General features: G+C 38.8%; 1 protein-coding gene across 1 annotated transcript in view; it reads right to left on the reverse strand.

Annotated features, from left to right (window-relative positions):
* The window catches only part of LOC140729819 (uncharacterized), a 348,439-nt gene that overhangs the window by 17,219 nt on the left and 311,914 nt on the right, over window positions 1–19,306 (reverse strand). Inside the window, exons 7-10 of the mRNA XM_073050030.1 lie at window positions 17,005–17,063; window positions 14,495–14,625; window positions 13,938–13,997; window positions 10,129–10,242 (exon numbers count right to left, since the gene is read on the reverse strand). Coding sequence (XP_072906131.1) covers window positions 10,129–10,242; window positions 13,938–13,997; window positions 14,495–14,625; window positions 17,005–17,063 — 364 coding nt within the window. The remainder of the gene's footprint in view (window positions 1–10,128; window positions 10,243–13,937; window positions 13,998–14,494; window positions 14,626–17,004; window positions 17,064–19,306) is intronic.

Genomic DNA, 19,306 nt, shown 5'->3' on the forward strand with positions numbered 1-19,306 from the left:
ACTAAACACGAAGAGGAATTGAAGTCAACTAAGCAAAAACTGACTGAAACTACAACCTGTTTGGAAAAGTAGCGCAATGAGATTATTGATCTGGAAACTAGGTCTCGCCTAAACAACAATCGTTGGATTGCAAGAAGGAGCTGAAACTGGAGACTTAACGGTTTACTTTGCTAAGCTCTTTCATGATCTATTTCTGACTATTATATCACAGCCACCTGCTATTGAAAGAGCACACAGGCTGTCCACTTCGAAATTTAAAGATTCAACCAGACCAAGATTTATTTTGGTTTGTTTTCATCACTTTAAAATTAAAGATCAAATAATGTGACAGGCAAGAAAACATAGAGTTTTCGCATTCAATGAGTCTGAGCTCTGTTCTTATGAAGATTATCTGAAAGAAGTAATAGAACAAAGAGCAAGATTTGCTTTGGTAATGAAACAAGCATATGATAAGAAACTATTTCCCTCTTTGAGTTACCTGACAAAAATGAAAGTTTTTCCTCCTAATTCTTCCCCATGTACTTTCTTTGACCCAAAAGTCACGCTGGATTTTGTCCAGGCTATACCTGTCACCGCCACTGAATTTACTACCAAATGAACTATCTGAAAATATACAGATTTATTTATCTGTATATTACTCACATTTCGAAAAGAAGATATATGAAGGCTGTTTGGATACTTTATTGACAGATTAATAAAAGAGGATAAGAAAACCTGCTCATCATTACATTCGGTTAAATATACTATCAACCTTTTTTTATCTGTTTTATTATAGCGCCCTATTACCAAATTACCTTCCGAGGCAGTGCATTCCAGACCCCCACAACTCTCTGGGAGAAGAAGTTTTTCCTTAACTCTGTCCTAAATGACCTACCCCTTATTCTCAAACCATGCCCTCTGGTACTGGACTCTACCAGCATCTGGAACATATTTCCTGCCTCTATCTTGTCCAATCCCTTAATAATCTTATATGTTTCAATCAGATCCCCTCTCAGTCTCCTTAATTCCAGCGTGTACAAGCCCAGTCTCTCTAACCTCTCTGCGTAAGACAGTCCAGACATCCCAGGAATTAACCTCGTGAATCTATGCTGCACTTCCTCTACAGCCAGGATGTCCTTCCTTAACCCTGGAGACCAAAACTGTACACAATACTCCAGGTGTGGTCTCACCAGGGCTCTGTACAAATGCAAGAGGATTTCCTTGCTCTTGTACTCAATTCCCTTTGTAATAAAGGCCAACATTCCATTAGCCTTCTTCACTGCCTGCTGCACTTGCTCATTCACCTTCAGTGACTGATGAACAAGGACTCCTAGATCTCTTTGTATTACTCCCTTACCTAACTCTACACCGTTCAGATAATAATCTGCCTTCCTGTTCTTACTCCCAAAGTGGATAACCTCACATTTATTCACATTAAATGTCATCTGCCAAGTATCTACCCACTCACCCAGCCTATCCAAGTCACCCTGAATTCTCCTAACATCCTCATCACATGTCACACTGCCACCCAGCTTAGTATCATCAGCAAATTTGCTGATGTTATTCTCAATGCCTTCATCTAAATCATTGACGTAAATCGTAAACAGCTGTGGTCCCAATACCGAGCCCTGTGGCACCCCACTAGTCACCAACTGCCATTCCGAGAAACACTCATTCACCGCTACCCTTTGCTTTCTATCTGCCAACCAGTTTTCTCTCCATGTCAATGTCTTCCCCCCAATGCCATGAGCTTTGATTTTACCTGCCAATCTCCTATGTGGGACCTTATCAAATGCCTTCTGAAAATCGAGGTACACTACATCCACTGGATCTCCCCCGTCTAACTTCCTGGTTACATCCTTGAAAAATTCCAACAGATTAGTCAAGCATGATTTACCCTTGGTAAATCCATGCTGGCTCGGCCCAATCCTATCACTGCTATCTAGATATGTCACTATTTCATCCTTAATAATGGACTCTAGCATCTTCCTCACTACCGATGTCAGGCTGACAGGTCGATAGTTCTCTGTTTTCTCCCTCCCTCCTTTCTTAAAAAGTGGGATAACATTAGCCATTCTCCAATCCTCACGAACTGATCCTGAATCTAAGGAACATTGGAAAATGATTACCAATGCATCCGCAATTTCCAGGGCCACCTCCTTTAGTACCCTAGGATGCAGGCCATCTGGACCTGGGGATTTGTCAGCCTTCGGTCCCATCAGTCTACTCATCACCGTTTCCTTCCTAATGTCAATCTGTTTCATTTCCACTGTTACCCTATGTCTTCGGCCCATCCATACATCTGGGAGATTGCTTGTGTCTTCCTTAGTGAAGACAGATCTAAAGTACTCATTAAATTCTTCTGCCATTTCTCTGTTTCCCATAACAATTTCACCCAATTTATTCTTCAAGGGCCCAACATTGTTCTTAACTATCTTCTTTCTCTTCACATACCTAAAAAAGCTTTTGCTATCCTCCTTTATATTCCTGGCTAGCTTGCGTTTGTACCTCATTTTTTCTCCCCGTATTGCCTTTTTAGTTAAGTTCTGTTGTTCCTTAAAAACTTCCCAATCATCTGTCCTCCCACTCACTTTAGCTCTGTCATACTTCCTTTTTTTTAATGCTATGCAATCTCTGACTTCCTTTATCAACCAATGTGGCCCCTTTCCCCCCCCCCTTTGAATCCTTCCTTCTCCGGGGGATGAACTGATTTTGCACCTTGTGCATTACAGCTCCATGCTACTTCTCAGAGCAAAACTAAGTGCGTATCTATCTTTATTAAACCTAATATAATTACTCAAGAGGATATCAAATCAGATTCTAATGGTAGATTTTTAATTGTTAAAGGAGTGATTTGTAATAAAGGTTGTTTTGGTTCATTTGTATGGCCCTAATTTAGATGATCCTTCTTTTTTAAAAAAAATTGCTTTATTGCTAGATTTAAATGAGTATATGTTGATAATGGTTGGAGATTTTAAACGTTGTTTAAATCCTATGACTGACAAGGCCTCAACTAATCAGCGACTTCCAAATCGCTCTGCGTCAGTTATTAACTCCTTTTTGACCGACTTTGTGTTGATCGAATTATGGAGGCATTTACACCCTGATAACAGAGAATATTCTTTTTTTCAAATTTATAAAAATATTCAAGGATTGATTATATTATAGTTGATCCCCACCTTTTGCCTAATGTTAAAAACTGTGAATATGGCGTTATTCCTATATCTGATTATGCGCATTTGAGTTTGTCCTTTGAAGTTGATGATGTCATTTTTGGCCGTCCACCATGGTGCATGTCTCAGACTTTATTGCAAAACTCTGACTTTATTAGTTTTATTGAAAGTCAGATAAAAGAATTTTTTCTTTTTAATGATATAGGAGGTATGTCTAAATTAATTATATGGGATACATTCAAAGCATTTTTACATGGCCAGATTATTTCTTATTTAGCTAAACTTAGAAAACAGACTAAAGCAGAATTAGATAAAATTTCAAAACAAATTAAATATTTAGATAATTTCTATGCAACTTCCCCTAATATTGGCTTATTTTAAAAAAAGAGTGGAACTTCAATCACAATATAACCTATTATTAACGCAGCTAATTCTAGGTTATCTACTTAAGTTAAAGAGCCCATTTTATATGTTTGGAGATAAAAATAATAAACCACTTGCACCTTAATTAAGTCGGCTGGAGCCAAGAGGCAAATTTTGAAAATTCGTAGAAAAGATAGTACCCTGGCTCGGGAATATGAAGAAATTAATAAGATTTTTCAAGATATTTATACTGAACTTTATAAATCTCAATGTCCAGGAGAGTCTTCTGAAATGAATGCTTTTTTACGAAAGATTGCTTTTCCTAAAATTTCTGCTGAGGATCAAAAAACTCTTGATGCCCAAATTACTGAATCCGAAATTCATAAAGCTATTTCTTCAATGCAACCTGGTAAGGCCCCGGGACTTGATGGTTATCCGGTAGAATTTTATAAAAAATTTGGAAAATTTCTTTCTCCATATATGTTGGAGATGTTTAAAGATTCTTTTGTGAAAAGTGTTTTACCCTCTACTTTTTATGAAGCTTCGATTTCTTTAATTCTCTAAAAGGATAAATATCCTACTGATTGTGCCTCATACAGACCTATTTCATTATTAAATGTTGATGCTAAGATTCTGTCAAAGATAATGGCCAATCGATTGGAGAGTCTTTTGGGTGAAATCATTTTTAAAGATCAAACAGGCTTTATAATGGGTCAGTGTTCTTTTTCAAATATTCAGAGACTATTTAACATTATATATTCACCTTCTTTTAAAACTCCACAATGTGTATATCTTTGGATGCTGAAAATGGCATTTGATCGAGTCGTATGGAAATATTTATTCAATGTTTTAGAAAAATTTGGTTTTGGTATTAATTTTAATAATTGGATTAGAATGATATGTAAAGCTCCTATTGCTACTGTTGTCACTAATAACTGTAGGTCTCCTTTTTTTCAGCTATCACAGGGGACAAGACAAGGTTGTCAATTAAGTCCTTTGTTATTTAACTTAATACTAGAACCCCTTGCTATTGCTCTTCGTGAAGCCAAAAATATTCATGGGATTCTTGTGAACGAGACCATGCACAAGATCTCTCTTTACGCTGATGATTTATTGGTATATATATCTAAGCCCAAAGAATCTATTCCTGCTTTGCTAAAATTATTTGTCGAATTTGGAGATTTCTCAGGATATAAAATAAATTTTAGTAAAAGTGAATTACTTCCTTTAAATAAATCTGACTCTATATATGATAATATTCCTTTTAAAGGTATGGATTCTTTTAGATATTTAGGTGTTATAATTACTAAAAAATATAAGTATCTTTATAAAGCCAATTTTCCTCCTTTAGTGGACTCTATGAAGTATTCATTTAGTAGATGGAGCCCACTTACATTTTCACTTGTTGGTTGTATTCATGTAGCTAAAATGATGACTTTACCAAAATTTTTGTATTTATTTCAGAATATTCCTGTTTTTTTGACTAAGAAGTTTTTTGATTGGATTGATTCTATTATTCTATCTTTTATTTGGGATAATAAAAGACCAAGATTTGGTAAATGTCATTTGCAAAAGTTGAAAAAAGATGGAGGTCTCGCTTTGCCTAATCTAAGGATGTATTATTGGGCTGTTAATTTGCGGTATATGTCCTTTTGGTTATATTGGGGTGATAGGAATGATCGACCAGTTTGGGTAGACCTGGAGCTGAGAGCTGTGAAAGTTTTATTTAACTTAATTATTAGGAGTTGCTCTACCATTACAATTAGCTAAAGTTGCTAATTTAAACCTATATCCTGTTGTTAAGCTCTCTTTACAAATTTGGCTCCAGTTCCGCAAATTTTTTAATCTTAAAAAATTTAAACTTTGTAGTATCGTAATTACTTATTGTAATATCGTAATTACTTTTTTAAACCTTCTTGGAGTAATCCAATTTTTTTACTTTGGAAAAATAAAGGTATTAATTATTTTTTGGATTTATTTAAAGAAGGCAGATTGATGTCTTTTGAACAATTAGTCGATAAGTATTCTCTCTCATATTCACACTTTTTACAATATCTTCATTAGACATTTTTTACAAAAATATTTAAGTAATTTTCCTTACATATTAGAGGCTGATTTGTTCTGAACCATATATGAATATGAACCCCTCGTTGAAAGAATTGGAAGAATTTATAATTTATTATTACAATGGGATAAGCGTCCTTTACTTAAGATTAAACAGGATTGGGAGAAGGAACTCAATTTGACTTTTATATGGGAGGATTGGACACGGATTCTGAAGCTGGTTAACTATTCTTCGATCTGTGCTAGTCATTGACTGATTCAATTTAAAATTGTACGTCATTACCATTTGACAAAGCAGAGACTTTCTAAAATATTTCCCAATGTTGACAAGTATTGTGATAGATGTAAAACTGAGATAGTTACACTGACACATATGTTCTGGTCATGTTCTATATTAAAACAGTTTTGGAAGTCAGTATTTTCGACAATTTCTAAAGCACTCAGAATCAATTTACAAACTAATAAATTGACTGTGCTTTTTGGAATAATTCCTCAAAATATCCATAGTATTTCTGTGTCTGACAAATGTGGTATTGTGTTTGTTACACTGATAGTTAGGAGGGCCATCTTGTTGAAATGGAAGGATATACCTGCTCCTACTTTGTCACAATGGTTCACTCAAGTGATGCTGTGTCTTATCTTGGAGAAAATTAGAAGTTGAATCTTTTTAAACATTTATTTGATTTTGAGAAGAGATGGGGCTCATTTGCTCGTTATTATCATTTCAGTTAACTGATAGATTTCCTCCATGATCTAAATGTAAATTTTTTTTTGATATATCTTTTTTTTCTTGTTGGCGGTTTGATGTTTATTTTTAAAAGCTTTTTGTATGACGCATGGCTCCAGGGTTGTACCTCCAATGGGTTTCTTTTTTTTCCTCACTTTTCTTGCTTAGTATGGTTTTTTTATTTACAAAAAATTTCAATCCTTAAGATAACTTCTTCTTTTTTGAGGCATTGTAAGTGTTGTTACTATGATGTACTTGTGCTACTTTTGAACAATAATAATAAAAAGATTTGAACAGAAAGGATTACCATTCTAATCATCCAGAGGACAAATTTTGTCCTTTGCAGTCTGTTTGCTCTTAACATATCTGTAGAATCCCTTAGAGTTCTCCTTCAGCTTGTCTGTTAGAGTAACTTCATGCCTTGGTCTGACCCTCCTCATTTCTTTCTTAAGGGTTCTCTTGCATTTCTTATACTCCATAAGCATCTCATTTGTTCCTACTTGCTTATATCTGCATGCACCTCCTCTTTTTTTTCAACCAGGGCCTCAAAATCTTTTGAAAACCGAGGTTCCCTACACCTGTTATCTTTACTATTTATTCTGATGAACACATACAAGCTTTGTACTGTCAAAATGTTCATTTTTGAAGGAACACACCCCTCCAACTTTTTCAAACATATCTTTGCCAGAAAACAGTCTGCCACAATCCACACTTGCCAGATCACTTCTGAAACAGTCAAAATTGGGCTTTCTCCAATTTAGAATCTCTACCCACAGACCAACCTATCTTTTTGAATATTTACTTTGAAACAAATGGTATTGTGATATTGTGATTACTAGTGGAAAGGTGTTCACTGCACACCCTTAGCCACATGGTAAACTGTATAATCTTCCTATTGCTGGCCTTACTAGCATGGGTAGCAATCCTGAGATCACAACTCTGGAGGTTCTGCCCATTAATGTAGCACTTAACTCCCTGAACTCACTTTGCAGAACCTCAACACACTTCCTGCCTATGTACCAACATGGACCATGACTTCTGGCAAATATACAAAAGGAAAAATAATAAACTGTGAGGGAGGGGAGAAAAAACTCTAACTGCAACTTTTTTGCCTTCTCTGACTGAAACCTCAAAGAGCAAAAGCCTCAAAATCTCCAATCTAACATGCCACTCCAACAATGGCCACTCCACTTGCCCTGACTTACTTTAATTTGTTCTTGCTAATCAATTCCAAATGCTCAAAGCTCCAAACTACCATGAGTCACTGCTTTTCTGCTCAGTTGGCGAACCTGAGTGAACTACATCTTCTCAGGCTTCTGATCTCCAATCTCCAACTGAGTGCTGCTCAAAGCTGGAGCAGTGCTTAGCCACACAGTCATAAGTGTACAGTGAGTGGAGCAGGGAGCTAAGCACACAGCCTTGTGATACACCTGCACTGATGGAGATCGTAGAGGAGATGTTGTTGCCAATCTGAACTCTCTGAGCTCTGCCAGTCAGGAAATCAAAGAGATATTGCGGCCCAGGTCTTGAAGCTTATTGATTCATTTTGAGGGGATGATGGTATTGAATGTTGAGCTGTAGTTGTAAATAGCATCCTGATTTGTGCATCTTTGCAGTCCAGGTGATCCGGGGTTGAGTGAAGAGCCAATGAGCTGGCATCTGCTGTGGACCTGTTGTGTCAGTAGGCAAACTGGAGTGGATCCCAGTCACTTCTCAGCAGAATTGGTGTTTCATCACCAACCTCTCAAAACACTTCATCACTGTGGATGTAAGTGCTACTGGACGATAGTCATTGAGGCAGCGTACCACGCTCTTCTTAGGCACCAGTATAATTGAAGCAGGTGAGTACCTCTGACTGACGAAGCAAGAGGTTAAATATCTCAGTGAACACACCAGCCAGTTGATCAGCACAGATCTTTAATACTCGGCCAGGTGCTTCACCTGTGCTGGATGCTTTCGATGGGTTTACCCTCCTGAAGGATGGTCTCACGACAGCCTCAGAGTCATTAGGGTAACCTGTAACTACAGGTTACAGGCAGTTCTTGGATCACTTTTAGAGCTGGGGGAGGGTCTGAAGGAACAGTGTTAAAAATAACAGTTCTGCTTGGTGGAAGATTATCAGGTTGCAGTTTCTGTGGTCTGGCATTTTTTTGTGCTCTGAGATTGGTTAGTTGAAGCATTTGTTAGTTTTCAAGATGTAAATAGATACAGCAAGCAACCAAGAAAGACAAATATTAAAATGGACTTCATTGCAAGAGAATTTGAATAAATAAACCTTGCTCCAGTTGTATATTCCAGAAGAAATTGCATCTGGAATGTTGTCTTCCTCCCAAAAGAAGGGTGTACTTCTGCTCTTCCATCAAACAGAGTACAGCAGAGGTTCACCCAATTGATTTCTGGATTGGCATATGACTTGGTTGAAGAGATAGCCACATCACTCTCCTGTCAGATTCCTTCCTCTCCAGTGCTTGATCTTTTCTACCCATCTGGCTTCACCTTTCAATTTCTAGGTATCCCCTTCCCCTCCCCACCAAAGCTTTTTATTCTGGTGTCTTGCCTCTTCCTTTCCAGCGCTGAAGAAGAGTCTTGACCCATAGCTGTCCATCCATTTCCATAAATACTGCCTGACCGGCTGAGTTCCTCCAGTGTTTTGTGTGTGTTGCTTTGGACTTCCAGCACATACAGATTTTCCCATGTTTATGATCAGGCAAACTAAGTAATTTTGTTCTGCAATTTAGATAAATTAAAGGTGACCTCACTGTAAGGTATAAAATTCTTAAGGAGGTTGGTCAGGTGGATACTGAGTTAATGTGTTCCCTGTTCATCTAAAACCCATAGTCAAATTTTTTAAAAAAGCAACAAAGTTGGCCATTCAGAAGAGAAGTAAGGTGAACTTTCCTCATCATCATCATTATGTATGACACGGGCGATCATGGTTTATCCTCGAACATGATTGTTCCTGGCAATTTTTTCCTACAGAAATGGTTTGCTATTGCCTACTTCTGGCCAGTGTCTTGACAAGATGGGTTACCTGAACCGTTATCAGAAATTGTCTGCCCAGTGTCAGTGGTCACATAACCAGGATGTAATTGCACCATCTTCTCATACACCCATCCACCACCTGCTCCCACAGCTTTACTTGACCCTGTTCGGGGAGGGGGTGCCAAGCAGTTGCTACACTGTGGCTAAGGTTGACCAGCAAGGTAGCAGAGGGAAGGAGCTCCTTACATCTTCTTTGGTACCATGTATCTCCACTCCACAACCCAGAACTTTCCTCACCCAGTGGATAACAAAACTTTGCGTTCATTACAGAAGGACCGATCAAGGCTCAGCCACTGGGTATGTTCAAGTAAGGGGCTCTGGAGAGTGTGGATACCCAGAAATTGATAACATTTTTAATATGAAGAGACTTGGGGAATGAGGATAAATCAGAGAAATAGCACAGAGCCATGATGTTAGTTGCCAAGTTGCCTACTCTTCTTCTACTGAATGTACAATAGATGTCATTCAGATTCACCAGGATCCTCCTTACATGTAATATGCTCACAGAAGTTACATGTATTAATTTTGTTCTAATAGATTTCCCAGAGTTCTGCTCTCTGCATCCATATCACCCAACTGTATTTAACACCAGGTTGAAATTCCATCATATAACATGATTTAATAATTAATAACACTTTTACATAGGAGCAGAGTAGAGTTAGAAACTGTTCTTTCATTTACTGGGCTTCAGGATGGAGGCAGGTTGATCTTCGTATGGTCTGTATAGCAAGAGACAGCAGGACAGTCAAAACAACAGCACCAAACTCACAACATACTCACCAACTTCAATTTCATCCTGTATACGTTCACAATAGGTCCCTTCATAGGGATCGGGGCAATCACATTCATCGTCATCATCATCCCAGATCCCTCCATTCTGGCATGGATTTTTTTCTGTATAAATAGATCACGAGTTTTATATAGGCATTTTTTTGGATTAAGCTCACATTACAAGTTCTTCCTACAGACAGAAAACTGTACTGCACCTGAACAGATGCATCAATCTATCTTTAATCTGATGTTATGCACCATTCTTCTTGACAGGAATATTCAATCATACAGAAGGTCCAAAGTTTTCACACAATGGCTGACATGTAGCAAAAAGCTATACAGTACCAGAGAACCAGGTTCAATTCCCACCACAGACTCCATTGTGAATGGACAACCCCTCAGGTAATAACCTCCTCTGGACTCTCTCCAGTGACAATATATACATCCACCACCTGCTTCCATGGCTTCACGTGACCCTGGTCAGGTGGGGGGAGTGGAGGGGGCTAAGCAGGTACTACACTGTGTCTGAGTGTGACCTGTAGGCTGGCATAGGGAAGGAGCACCTTATACATCCTTTGGTAGTGACATATCTACCCCCCATCACCCAAGCACAGGGAAGCAGGGACCAGTACAGAAAGGATGAGTGGCACCTAAATTGAAAGCGGAGCAATATCCTTGAAAGGAGATTTGTTAGAACTTCTAGGGAGTGTTTAAATATGTGTGGTAGGGTGGAAACCAGAATAATAGGGTCAGCATATGAAGGGATTGAGGAGAAGGTAGAGGTTAGGTCAAGCAAATTTAAAAGGAAAAAGAGAAATAAATGTTTAATGAATATAAATACAAAAGATTCTGCAGATGCCGGAAATCCAGAGTACCACTCACAAAATGCTGGAAAACTCAACAGGTGAGACAGCATCTATGGAGATATGTCATTTTGTGCTGATGGGCTCAAGTGTATTTATTTCACTACATGGAGTATTACAGGATTTAGCAGATCAGTTAGGACCTAGATTAGTACATGGCCATTCTAGAAATTTCACTGAGAGAGGGGCAGAACTAGCAGTTCAACATGCAGGACTCAGATGTTTCAGGTGCAATAGAGAAGGGTGTAAATAAGGTGGAGTTGTTCCAGTGAGCAGGGAGAACATCACAGTGGCACTTAGGCTCATCTAGTGAAGTAATATGGGAGGAGTTCAGGAATAAGAAAGAAGCAATCTCTCAGATAGAATTATACTCTAGGCTCCCCAATACCCAGTGGGAGATAATGGAACAGAGAGGTTGGTAGATGATGGATAGGTGGAACACACCAGGGTAGTGGTTGTAGGTGACTATAATTTTTTTTTCAGTACTGACAGACACTTCCCTATTACCAGAAGATTAGGTGGGACTGAATTTGTTGATGCATTTAATAGTTTGTAATACAGTTTTTTGGGTAATCCATTCAGAGAAGGAGCCATGTTGGACAATGTATTAGTAAATTAGCTTGGCCAAGCAATTGGAGTTTCCGTGAGAGAGCATTTGGGAATTGTGTCTAACTCCATAGGTTTTCAGATAGTTACGTATAAGGATAGTTATGGACTTTGTATGGGGGGGAAGGTGGAGGTACAAAACTGAGGAAAATGATTGAGATTGGCTTAGATGTAAGATTCATTTAAAGGCCGACTGGTCAGAATTCAGGAGCAACATGTTCCTGTGAGGGAGAAAGATAAGAATGGAAAGGAACCTTTCATGATGGGATATTTTGTCAATTTAGTCAAAAAACAAAATGACAGTACAGTTTGACTTCCCCTTCTTCGAAATGCTTGTGGCTGGAAGTGTTTCGCCTTTTGGATATTTTTAGAATTTGGAATATATAATGAGATAGCTTGGGATCTCCATCATTTCCATCTGAATTTATGTGTTACCAGTTTGTACCAGAAATGATTGGTCAGTAAGCCGTAGATCACTAGACAACAATATTAAGATCAAGGATCAACTTTATTCCCCATATATATTTACATGTATTAGGGATTTGCTGTGGTGTGTTGGTGCAACATGCAAAACAATTTAATAATTTTGAAGAATAAGGAATGATTTAAAAATAAAAATTTTAGTGTTTAAAGTATGAATATGAGGAGCTACTCACACCTGGAAAAGCAGACTTACTAGGGACAGTCAACAATGCTTGGTGCTGGGGAGGTCATGTCTTACAAACTTGATTACATTTTTGAACAGGTGATGAATATGATTGATGAGGGTAGGATATATCTATGAATGTTAGTAAGGCATTCAACAAGGTCCCTCATGGCATTGGATGGCACCTACATGGACATAAGTAGGAAGTTCAACAAGGTCTCTCAGAGTAGACTGATCCATAAAATTAAGGCACATGGGATCCACAGAGGGCTGGTGGACTGAGTTCAAAATTGGTTTGGCAATGGAAACATAGGATAGTGGCAGAGGGGTGTTATTCTAACTTGAGGTCTTTCATCAGTGTTGTACCAGTGGTCAGTGCTGGGACCTCATTGTTGTGTATCTATTATTTCAGAGACCCCCTTTCTGTCGATGTTTGAGTGTACTGGAACCAGTTTTGGTCTGTTATGGACCAACAAAATGACACCTCAAAGATGAGCAGATGTGTGAGGCAAAGGATGCAGAATTAGGTCATATATGGTGTAAAAATGTGTTGTTTTGTGGTAACCGTACAGTGCAAAGGCATAAAATTACTATAAATTACAAAGTAAATAAATTGTACAAAAGGAAGGAATATTTATGCACCGTGAAGGTGAGAAGCTGAAGAATTGTTGAGTGTGGAATTCTAGTTTTGTTGATTTCCTTGGGGGAGACTCAACCATTATTAGACTCATATCAGGTTTTTGATCTTCGACACCATGAGAATATCCAGTGCTCACTGCTCAGGGAGTCATCAAAGGGCTGTTTTGGAATGTTGTTAATTAATCCACTGCTCAATGCATTTGCAACAACTCACAGATTTAAAAGAATCTGTGTGGCAAGCATGCCATCACAGAGCAGCCTCAGGATATGAATGTACTTTTCAGGGCATCTATAGGTGGATAGGACATCCTATAGGAGTTCCCTTGATACCAAGTCAAAGGCTTTGGTGAGGTCGATGAATGCCATGTACAAAGGTTGAAGTTGTTCTCAACATTTTTCTTGTAGTTGTCGCATTGTGAAGATCATGTCGATTGTTCTACGTGATGGTCTACGTCTCTCCAGAAGGATCTTCTCGACTAAAGGCTTGAGCCGGTTGTTCATGGTGCGAGTGAGGAGCTTTCCTGCTGTTGCTAACAGGGAAATTCCATGAAAGTTTCTGTATTCGGATCGGTCGCCTTTCCTTTTGTAGATGGTAATAATTGCTGAGTATCTAAAGACTGCTGGTATGTCTTCATTTATCCAGATCTTGATAAGAAGTTGATGCAGTTAGTAATGAAATGGGTTACCTCCAATTTTGTAGACCTTGGCTGATATTCTATCAAGTCCAGCAGCCTTGTTGTTTTTCAGGGTATTGATGGCCTCCTTGACTTCTTCAAGTGTTGGTATTTTGCTTAGGGAGACTTTAACAGGCTGTTTTGTGATGTTGTTAATTACATGAGAAAATCCACTGCTCAGTGCATTCACAACAACTCACAGATTTAAAAGAATCTTTTCTCCACTGCAGCTGGTTGTGTAACCTAAAATGGAGTTTTCTGCTTACCAATATTTCTGCTACTAAAAGTACCATCAAAGCTATTTAAACAACTGGATATACTTAGATTTACACCTAATTACCCAATATTGATTTGTTCTGTTGTAACAAAGTATTAAATTGCACGTCCTACCTTTCAAAGCAGGCTTTTTCACAGTTATACTGGAATTATCAAAAACAAATCCATTGTTGCCTGAAAATTAAAATTTAAAAATAAATAATTTTCATAAATGATTGCAGGATGATATAAAGCTGAAATATGAAAGAATGGAAGTTTTCTGAATCTGATGACAATTTAGGTGAAGGGTTTCAGTGCTGGGTCATGGAGCACAGCAAAACTTCATTTCCAAACCCATGAGTAGAACAGAAGAGCACAAAACTTTATTGTTGTTGCTCAGGAAAACGAGATGGCAGCACTACTCCAGTCCGTGCAGAGCAGATAATAACAATTCATGCAGCACAAATTAATTTAAAAAATGTATGATAAATAAAAATTAAATGTAAAAGGTTAAAAAAATGAAACCGGGTAAATCACACTCTTGGAAATTCAGTCAAATATTCTGATATGAGAAAGGCCTACACTGTTCCATCAAACACTGCAAGGCCAGTAATACACTCTGTCCTACTGAACATTTCAGTAAAGCACAGATTACGTACAGTGTAAAGCTCCCTTTTGAGTTTAATTCCTACCTCCTGCTGAACTGGAATTTTTTAGACTTGATTGGATATTTTCGACTTTTTTATTGAGAACTTCTTCAGAAAATCCTTCCGAGGTGCTCATAGCAAGTAAAACTTCATGATCCACAATGATACTGCCTTCCCTGTTTGCAAAAATAAAACACAAGTTAAACTAGTTGAGTTAAACCTTAGCATCTGAATAGAGAAGGGTGTAGATGGATAATGATTTAAAAAAAAACTATCATCTAGAGATAGAAATGTCAATGAACAGTTTTGGTTTTCTGTGGAGGAATTTGAAGTTAAATACTTATATCCTTCTACCTTAGGTCACTAACTTATCAATCACTCCTGCTATGGACACTTTCCAAGGTCAAAGATCTGTATGCTCCACGACCACTGAACTAAGTGTGTAAATGTAGGAGGGGACATGTTGAAAAATAAATGTGCTATGTTTTCTAAAATTGACACCCTCTACCTTAGGTTACAAACTTATCAATCACCCCTCGTATGTACTTTGTTAATTAGAATTACTTTGAAGTTTAGAACTTGAGTACTATACTCTTCTGAAGCCAAATGCACAGGTTTCGACTGATAGTATGCACCTTTACAACAATCAAATTGATTTAAGGATGTTCCTTTGTGAAACACATTGCTCAGGTCCTGGGTGTGTTCATGGCAACTTCAGAACAAAATGGTTTATTTTCTGAATATATTGTTGTCATGTTATGGTTTCTGCATTTGTTACTCATTGTCAGACTCTCTTGTCATCAGTTTTACAACTGACCAGATTAAATGACATTCAGGTAACTAGAGTTTCATGTTGGCAAGAATATGACAGGTTCTCTCCGAGAAGGGAGTGAACTCTTTTGTTTTCTAGAATAATTTGATAAATGTTTCAGAATGGAATTCTGATTAATCAGATCGAATTTCAAATGGCCATGATTAGAAAACTGAATTTCTCGGAACAATTGATGACTATATTCCACACTGAGATTTTGGATCTGCAGTGGAATCAAGTGCTGCAGGGAATGGATCAGACACTATTTGGGATCCAGCGCAGAGGAGACCCTTCTGGCCATTCAATCCGTGTTGCCTCAGCAAACCCCAATTCAACCCTTGCCTAATCATGGGACAATTTACAATGACCATTTAACCTGCCATCCACTAGGTCTGGACTGTGGGAGGAAACTGAAGCACCAAACACTTGCTCCAATTTCTGATGTCCTTGGAGAAGAACAAATCCAGAGAAGCACTCTCTATTTATTCTTTTGGTTTGTGGTACAACGTCTGCATGATAGAAACTCAAAAACATTTCCTGGTGAAAGATGTTTCTTTGAGTGCACTAACTAGAAAAGAAAAGTGTGATTTTGATGCAATGCAAATGAATGAGATGAAAGGATAAGGAAATTGATTTTGAAGTGGGAATGTTTGCCAAAAGTATTTAAGCTTCCAACACCACAACTAGTCCTCAGTTTGATTTCACTATTGTGATGTATCCCACCAAGAATTTTGTAACATCACCAGCTGCACAGCCAGACAGTCTGAGTCAAGTCTCAGACTTTATCTTTAGAGTGAGCTTGGCTCAGGAAATATTTGCATCCTCTGAGTTGTAAAGGCTTTGGTTCACACCCGTTTGCAGAGACTGCCTTGATCACCTAATCTCGGTGGATTTCCCAGCACAATTGTAGAGAAAATACTAGTGTGGAATTATCCTAAATCATCTACTGGAACAAAACCACGGACATCTTCCCCCATGTTTTAAGCAATAGTTATCCTGAACCAAAATAATTTTTTTTCTGACTGAAGCTTTACAGTGTTGACGCTGGCTACTGTGTACATCCAATAGTAACAATGATGTTCGTTCAGGAGTAGGTTGAAGTGCTTTGGGTCATCCTGGCAGATGAAAGTTACACCTACCCATTCAGGGTCAGTGTACAATTGATGACTAAATAACCTTTTGAAGTAGCCAGCTGATTACAAGTTGACGTAATATTTTAGTGATTATTTTTGACATCCATTGCTGAAATGGCCAGTATTTATTGCCCATCCCAAATTTCCATGAGGATGCTATTGCAATCCCTCTGCTGATGGCACTTCCTCACTACTTTCCACTTCTGAGAGATAGGTGGCTTTGTTTACTAAAGATCTGTGGATAGAATTGAACATTGTGCAATCTGTGAACATCTCCACCTGTGGCTATTGATGGAGCTGGTTGATTCTAGGATATTGCCCTGAGGATCTCCTGCAGTGATTTCCTGTGGTTAGGATAAATTACTTCAAATAACCAGAACCACCTCCCTCTGTATTAGTTATGATTCCAGAAATGGGAATGATTTCCTTTTAATGCCCACTGGCTGAGTTTCCAGAATGTGTCGATGCCACACTTGGTCAAGGCCGTCACTATAGCCACAGCTCTGGACTTCATCTCTCTGGCCCAGATTTAGAACATGGTTGGAATGAAGTCTGAAGCAGTGTGATCCTGGCAAAGCATGAATCAGTGAGCAGGGTATTGCTGAGATTACCTAATCTTTATAATCTTCACGCCTCTGTATCCTTCAACCGTACTATAAATGATGTCCATCTGAAAAGAAACAAGGAATGTGTTATCGATATTCCTGAATTTGACTGTAAATAGCATTTTCTTAAAGAACAGACTGTAAGAAAGAAAGCTGAGATATTGTTAGGCATAAGAACATAAGAAATAGGAGCAGGAGTAGACCATCTGGCCCATTGAGCCTTCTCCGCCATTCAATAAGATCATGGCTGATCTGACCATGGACTCATCTCCACCAACCTTGCTTTCCCCAGGATCTTTAATTCCCCTACCATGCAAAAATGTATCCAACCTCACATTAAATATATTTACTGAGTTAGCCTGCTTCATTGGGCTGAAAATTTCTGAGATTTACCACTCTTTGGGAAAATCATCTCCTCCTCATCACCATCCTAAATTTACTCCTCCAAATCTTGCAGCTGTGTCCCTTAGTATTTGTCTCACCAACTAGTGGAAACAATTTTCCTGCCTCTATCTTATCTATCTCTTCCATAATTTTATATGTCTGGAAATAGATCTCCTCTCATTCTTCTGAATTCCAGCGAGTGCAGTCCCAGGTGACTCAAACTCTCCTCATAGTCTAAACCCCTCTTCTCTGGAATCGACCTGGTGAACCTCCTCTGCACCACTTACAAAGCCAGTATATCCTTCCTCAAGTAAGAAGACCAGCACTGTACACAGTACTCCAGGTGCAGCCTCACCAGTACCCTGTACAGTTGTAGCATAACCTCCCTGCTCTTAAATTCAATTCCTCTAGCAATGAAGGCCAACATCCCATTTGCCTTCTTGATGGTCTGCTGCAGCTGCAAACCAACCTTTTGTGATTCATGGACAGGTGCTGTAATCTTTTACTATTTAAATAATAATCTGATCTTCCAGTTTTCTTTCCAAAGTGGATGACCTCGCATTGACCAACATTGTTCTTCATCTGCCAGACCCTTGCCCACTCACTTAACCTATATCTCTGCAGGCTCTCTGTATTTTCTGCACAATTTGCTTTTCCACTCAATTTAGTATCATCAGCAAGCTTAGATACAATACACTCGGTCCCTTCTTCCAAATCGTTAATGTATATCGCAAACAATTGCGGGCCCAGCACTGACCCCTGTGGCACACCACTCACCACTGATTGCCAACCAGAGTAATACCTGTGTTCCCCAACTCTCTGCTTTCTATTTGTTAACTAATCCTCTATCCATTGTAATACATCACCCCTAACTTTATGCATCCTTTATCTTATGGATAAGTCTTTTATGTGGCACCTTATCGAATACTTCTGGAAATCCAAGTAAATAATGTTCATCTGTTCCCCTCTATCCACTGTACTCACTTTATCATCAAAGAACTCCAGTAAGTTTGTCAGACAAGACCTGCTTTTGCTGAATCCATGCTGCATCTGCCTGATGGGTCCATTTCTTTCCACATGCCTCGCTATTTCCTCTTTAATGATAGCTTCATGCACTTTCCCAACTACAGACGTTAAACTAACTGATCTATACTTATCTGCCTTTTGCCTACATCATTTCTTGACTAGTGGCATGACAGTCACCTTTTTCCAATCTGCCTGGACCTGCTCAGAGCCCAGAGAATTTTGGTATATTATCACCAAAGCCTCAACTGTAACTTCTGCCATTTCTCTCAATACCCTGGGATTACTCGGTTCGACAGGGACAATAACGAACCAGTGATGAAGGCCTTGACACCCGAGGAGGATACAGTGCTGACAATGAGCACATGAGGTGAGATGTAATCTCTGCAGTATCAACACACGAAGAGCAGCTGAGCTGACCAGCTAGAGGTTTTTACTGAAATCAATAACTTCTCTTTCCCTAACTGTTTCCTAACAGGAACCATACTAATCCCGAAGCAGTCAGCAGTAACATGCCTCAACAAGTACAGACCGGTGGCACTCACCCCCATAGCAGCCAAATGCCTGGAGAGACTGGTTATGTCTCACATTAAGAATGCCACCCCACTACCCTAGACCAGCACCAGTTTGCCTATATGACAAACAGATCAACCGAGGACACCATCTCCGTGCACATCATTCTGGAACTCCAGGAGCATTAGGACACCTGTGCAGAATGCTTTTTATTGACTATGTTTCTGCCTTCAACACTGTACTGTCCAGACTAAGTGTCATTGATAGGAAAGGATGTGCCCAGGTTAAATTGGAATCAGAGTTTGGCAGATAAAAGTGCTCTTGAACAGTAGTGGTGGTGGGGAATGCACTTTAGGTGGGGAACTTTTAGTACATGTCTGGGTAAATT

This window comes from Hemitrygon akajei, chromosome 6 (genome assembly GCF_048418815.1).
Source record: "Hemitrygon akajei chromosome 6, sHemAka1.3, whole genome shotgun sequence".
In the NCBI taxonomy this organism is placed as follows: Eukaryota; Metazoa; Chordata; class Chondrichthyes; order Myliobatiformes; family Dasyatidae; genus Hemitrygon; species Hemitrygon akajei.